General features: G+C 40.5%; 1 protein-coding gene across 2 annotated transcripts in view; it reads right to left on the bottom strand.

The window, feature by feature from the left end:
* The window catches only part of gcc2 (GRIP and coiled-coil domain containing 2), a 67519-nt gene extending 62062 nt beyond the window's left edge, over positions 1-5457 (bottom strand). The window contains exons 1-6 of one of the 2 annotated variants that reach the window (XM_084310727.1): positions 5403-5457; positions 5103-5151; positions 4698-4766; positions 1829-1913; positions 1665-1744; positions 163-267 (exon numbers count right to left, since the gene is read on the bottom strand). In XM_084310727.1, the coding sequence (XP_084166853.1) occupies positions 163-267; positions 1665-1744; positions 1829-1913; positions 4698-4766; positions 5103-5108 (345 nt within the window). In that variant the 5' untranslated portion in view covers positions 5109-5151; positions 5403-5457. Of the gene's footprint in view, positions 1-162; positions 268-1664; positions 1745-1828; positions 1914-4697; positions 4767-5102; positions 5263-5402 lie in introns of those variants that run through there. The other variant, XM_084310726.1, reaches the window with a different exon arrangement.
* Between the last annotated feature and the right edge of the window lie 605 nt (positions 5458-6062).

The following is a 6062-nucleotide window of genomic DNA, read 5'->3' as shown; positions in this document are numbered from 1 at the left end:
ATTTCTATGCATATGTGTATGATGTTTATGCGATTTTAACGATGTTAAGCTCATCTTGGGTAAGTACGAGATTTAAAGAGGTGTTTTTTATATTATTGCACATGGCCCATGGGAAACTCAAATGAAATCAACAAATCGATTAGTTGTCGATTGCTAACTCACCTTGGCCTGCTGCTTTGTCTTCTCATGGTCTTTACATGACATCACAAGACCCTGATGAGATTCTGCTTTCTCCAATAACAGAGAATCCATCCGCTCTGTCAGCTCCTGTCACACACACACACACACACACACACAGTCACACACACCTTAGTACTATTCATACTAACAAGGATGTTGGCCAAGGAATATTTATATAGTCATGTGTAACGACCACAACACCAGAGGGAGTTCCACAAATCATGTTCAACCCAGATTTGGCTCAAACAAGGGACTAAACACGTTTCGCAATTATGCCACAACAATGTGGAACGCCCTACCCACAGCCGTAAAATAATGTGAATCCCTACCCTCCTTCAAAACCGCTCTCAAAGAGCAACCTACGGTTTGCTGCAATTAGAAACTGGCCCCGGTAAATGTACAACCCCCCCCCCCCCCCCCCCCCACCCACCTCCAATGTACAGTTTCTTCCCCCCTCTAATGTATATATTTTTTTATGATCTCTTTCTCTTAAACAGTACTGTATATTTGTATGTCTTGCATGTCATAAATGTCTTGATGAAACAGTACTGTATATCTGTATGTCATGCATGTCATAAATGTCTTGATGAATTGAAAATGGGGGACCCTGATGTAAACAAGACGAAAGTCTTCTTCTGGTCTGCATCCCCTTAACAATTGTTTGTATTGAGCCGTACTGTATTGTACCCATATTGCAATACGTTAATAAAGTTTTCAATCAATCAATCAACTAGGGCTTGGCGATAGGAAAGAAATTCATATCACGATAATCATCTGGAATTTTTCAAATATTTATATAATATATATATATATATATATATATATATATATATATCACAATATGTGAACAGTATGCAAAATCACAACATAAATAATACAATTTAACAGCATGATAATGTTAAGAGTGATATCAAACCGCTCTTATTTTTAAATAAATTTGAGTTAATATGTGGTGGTTATGTGCAATGATGTCATAATTTCATCACAATATGATAAACTACTTTATCAATGCAACATTAGGGTTAGGGATAGCCCTATGCGCAACATGGAGGAGTTGCACAAGAGAGAATAGAGAAAGACTTATATCAAGGTGGAGAATATCTATTCTAGACTAGGAAAGAAATTCATATCACGATAATCATCTGGAATTTTTCAAATATTTATATAATATATATATATATATATATATATATCACAATATGTGAACAGTATGCAAAATCACAACATAAATAATACAATTTAACAGCATGATAATGTTAAGAGTGATATCAAACCGCTCTTATTTTTAAATAAATTTGAGTTAATATGTGGTGGTTATGTGCAATGATGTCATAATTTCATCACAATATGATAAACTACTTTATCAATGCAACATTAGGGTTAGGGATAGCCCTATGCGCAACATGGAGGAGTTGCACAAGAGCGAATAGAGAAAGACTTATATCAAGGTGGAGAATATCTATTCTAGACTAATTCATACATACCTGTATCAGTATGCCGTCTTCTGAACTGACTTTACTGCATTTTGTTTGGTCTTTAATGGTCGCAACTTCCTTCTCCAAATCTTAAAAAAAAGACACAAGGGTTTCTGATGGCTGAATTACAATACATCAACACACACACACACACACAGTATACAGTTATCTACCTGCATATTTGGTCTTCATCTTCTGCATAGCAGCCATCTGCTTCTTGGTGAACTTGATGAGGTCATCTTTAGACAGCGTGTCCAGCTGAGTGTTTCATGGAAGTCAGAGAAGAACCAAACATCACAAGAGATTCTCTAGTACCTGTGAATACGTCTATATGCTGTTAATCATCGTTATCACTGCAAAGGACATGCATGCAGCACACTGGCTTTCAAATTAGGGATGCTAATACTATACCACTATTTTACATCCGGTTAAGAGCACCTAACTTTCGGTATCAGCCGATACGGAGTACCGATCCGATCCATTCGTTTTACTGAACACTATAGATTTCAACCATTTGTCTAAGATAAGATATTCCTTTATTGATCCCCTTGGGAAAATCTGGGTGTAGGTTTGGTGTAGGGTGTAGGGTCGCTGATCAAATTAAATGGCATAATCACGCTTTCACCACTAGAGATCCAACATCCTTCTGTGATTTCTGACATAATTACACATGGTTCTTAGGATCAGTATTTTGGCATTGGGGAAATTCTCCAATAAGATACCCTGTTTTCGGATCCCTATTTCACATCATGTAGTTCATATATAACTAAGGTGTGCTTAGTTACCAGAGGGAGCTCCACAAATCATGTTAAACCCAGATTCTGCTCAAACAAGGGACTAAACACGTTTCGTAATTATGCCACATCAATGTGGTACGCCCTACCCACAGCTGTAAAGGAATGTGAATCACTACCCACCTCAAAACCACTCTAAAAGAGCACCTACGGGAGACTGCAATTCGTAACTGGCCCCTGTAAATGTCCAAACCCAACCCCCTCCAATGTACAGTTTCTTCCCCCTCAAATGTATACTCTCTTTTTAGACTATTTTTGTATCACAAACAGTACTGTATTTGTAAATCTGGTATGTATAGATGTAACAGTACTACTGTCTATCTGTATGTCGTGTATGTCATATATGTTATGATTAATTGAAAATGGGGGACCCTGATGTAAACAAGACGAAAGTCTTTCTCTGGTCTGCATCCCCTTAACAATTGTGTGTATTGAGCTGTACTGTATTGTACCATTCTGCAATCTGTTAATACAATTTTCAATCAATGCTGAATGAATGAATGAATGAAAACTTTATTTAACAGATTGCAGAATGGGTACAATACAGTACGGCTCAATACATACAATTGTTAAGGGGATGCAGACCTGAGAAAGACGTTTGTCTTGTTTCCATCAGGGTCCCCCATTTTCAATTCATATAGACATATATGACATACATGACATACAGATAGTCAGTACTGCTACATCTATACATTTATGACATACCAGATTTGCAAATACAGTACTGTTTGTGATACAGAAGGAGTCAAGAAAAGGGAGTATATACATTTGACGTAGAAACTGTACATTGGAGGAGGTTGGGTGGGGGGGGTTGGGTACATTGGGATATTGACAACCATACTGGGTAATTTACATTGGAGGTGGTTGGGGGGGGGGGGGGGGCGGGGGGCACACTGTATAAACAAGTAACACTGTACATTGAGGGGGGGGGGGAGGAGACACTGTACAAACAAACACAATTGTACATTGAACTATTGACAAAACCATACTAGGTAAATGACTGTACATTGGAGGGGGTTGGGTTAGGATATTTACAGGGGCCAGTGTTGAATTGCAGTCTCCCGTAGGTGTCCCTTGAGAGAGGTTTTGAAAGTGGGTAGTGATCCACATTCCTTTACAGCTTTGGGTAGGGCGTTCCACATTGATGTGGCATAATTGCGAAACGTGTTTAGTCCCTTATTAGAGCCGAATCTGGGTTTAACATGATTTGTGGAGCTCCCTCTGGTGTTGTGATCGTGGTATTCACTGACCTTTGGGAAGTATTTTGACATGTACATGGGTACCTTGGTCGTGTAGTGTATCTTGTAGACCAGGCCCATTGCAAGTTGTTGTACTCTGTCGTCTACTCTAAGCCATCCTAGGTTGTCAAAGTGGGCAGGGGTGAGGTGGGTTCTAGGAGTAAGGTCAAGCAGTAGTCTGACCAGTTTGTTTTGAGATGTTTGTAATTTTGTTTTTAGCGCCTTTGAGGTGCTTTGGTACCATGAGGTGCAAGCATAGTCGTAGTACCCCTGAATGAGTGCTCCTGCCAGAGTCTTCAGGGTGTTCTTGTTTACCAGAGAGGAGATCCGGTACAAGAATCGAGTTCGTTGGTTGACTTTTTTTATTACATTGGATGCCATTTTGTCACAGGAGAGATTAGCCTCTAGGATGGAACCCAGGTAGGTAATTTCATCTTTCCTTGTGACAATATTGTCACCCACTGTAACTGAGAAGCCGTCGGTCTTGCTGAGTTTGTTATTTGAACCGAAGAGAATGGACTCTGTTTTGCCCATGTGTAATGATAGTTTGTTATCAGCGAGCCATATGCAGATTCTGCCTAGTTCCGAGCTGAGGGTTTTTTCAACCTGTAACTTGTTCTTGTCAGAGACCAGCAGGGCTGAGTCGTCCGCAAACAGGAACAAGTTGCAGTCACAAGATGACGACATGTCATTTGCATAAATTAGGAACAGTAGCGGTCCTAGTATGCTTCCTTGTGGAACACCACAGCTCACTGTGAGGGGGGGGATAGGGTACCGTTTACCTCCACCATCTGTTCCCTCCCCTCAAGGTAGGATTGCATCCAGCTCACTGATAGACTATCAAAACCAATTGCTTTTAGCTTGTCAATCAGAATGGAGTGATTGACCGTGTCAAAGGCCTTTTGTAGGTCCAGCATGACCATGCCGCAGTATTTGCCTGCGTCCACCTCTTGTTTGATGTGGTCATTCAAATAGAGAAGGCATGTGTCTGGAGGTGGTTGGTGCTGTACCTTTGACTTTGGCGTACCCGCTGGGGGTGAAGTCACAGCCTCTGGCCCACTTCCACCAGGGTCCCGCTGCTGCAATTCAACATGACACTATGGCTTATCAACATGAAACTATGGCCCATCAACGGGCTAGACACAATAAATACTGCAATAGCACACATCAACATTAGTGAGTGACGTAAACATTTAGAAATGGTGATGTTGATGCTGATGGACGACGACGACGACTATCACATCAGAATCTAACGCTGTTAGCTAGTAAAACAACAAATGAATGCAAACAGTGTGCGTATTCTTCTGGTAGTTTAATTACGAACACACTATTGCATCTCTACATGAATGCCAGCCTAGTACTAGTGCATGCATTACCTGCTAGCCTGGCTAAAGCTTATTTCTCGACTAGTTTACCTCCATGTTTATCGATGCAGCACAGGTACTTCAGAGTCGATGGATGAACCTAGAACGATGGAACGTTTATAGATCAGCTTTAAATCAATGCAATATCTTATCAATTGTTTGATAAATGATGATTTAAAACGAGAACATGTCCACTGTTTTGGTTGTAATCCAAAACCAACTATCGTTTCCGCATTCGTCTGTCTACCACGTGACGTCAGGGTAGAACACGTCACTCTGGTCACATAATTTTACTGGTGGGTATTTTTCCTACGTATGAATGAATGAATGAAAACTTTATTTAACACTAACAGATTGCAGAATGGGTACAATACGAGTAGGGTCGAGCTGCAACCTCGGAGCCTCGAGGTCCAGATTGGTACTTCCGGCCTGCCACAGGACTAATGCGGAAGTATCTCGAAGTACGTCTGACGTAATAGTCCTGTGGCAGGACTATTCTCGAAGACACTCTGACGTCACGAGACCGCCGCCAACTTGGTATAGGGGGACCATACGGATTTCTAGTATCAAATGCATGTGTTGAGGTCCGTTTTTATTACATGTTTTATCACATTCTTGTTCATTTCATAACATTTTTATACGATTTGTTTTGAAAATATTGAGGCCAACATGGCATTTCACTATTTCGAAAGCCTTTCTGGTGATTCTAAGGCGAGATATGATTCAAAGAAGCTCCCCCTGATTGACTTGACATAATGTCCATACAAAACACATACAGACATGGCCAACTCTCGAATACCCAAATTGAAGCTGCTATGTTACGTTTTGTACTAATAACAAAACAAACACAGAAATCCAAATCGCAAGTTTTATACCATCACGGAGTTAAAAGTGGCTGGCGGCTAACGTTCGGCTAACTAGCTCTGGTGTTGTGGTCGTGGTAGCTACATGCTAAGCTAACGTTAATCACATCATATCGAACCGATAGGAGTTTATCTTATCTAATCTTAC

This window comes from Notolepis coatsorum, assembly GCF_963971535.1.
Source record: "Notolepis coatsorum genome assembly, chromosome: 3".
Lineage (NCBI taxonomy): Eukaryota > Metazoa > Chordata > Actinopteri > Aulopiformes > Paralepididae > Notolepis > Notolepis coatsorum.
Note: the sequence above shows the minus strand (reverse complement) of the source record. Positions and strands in the feature narration are given on the sequence as shown.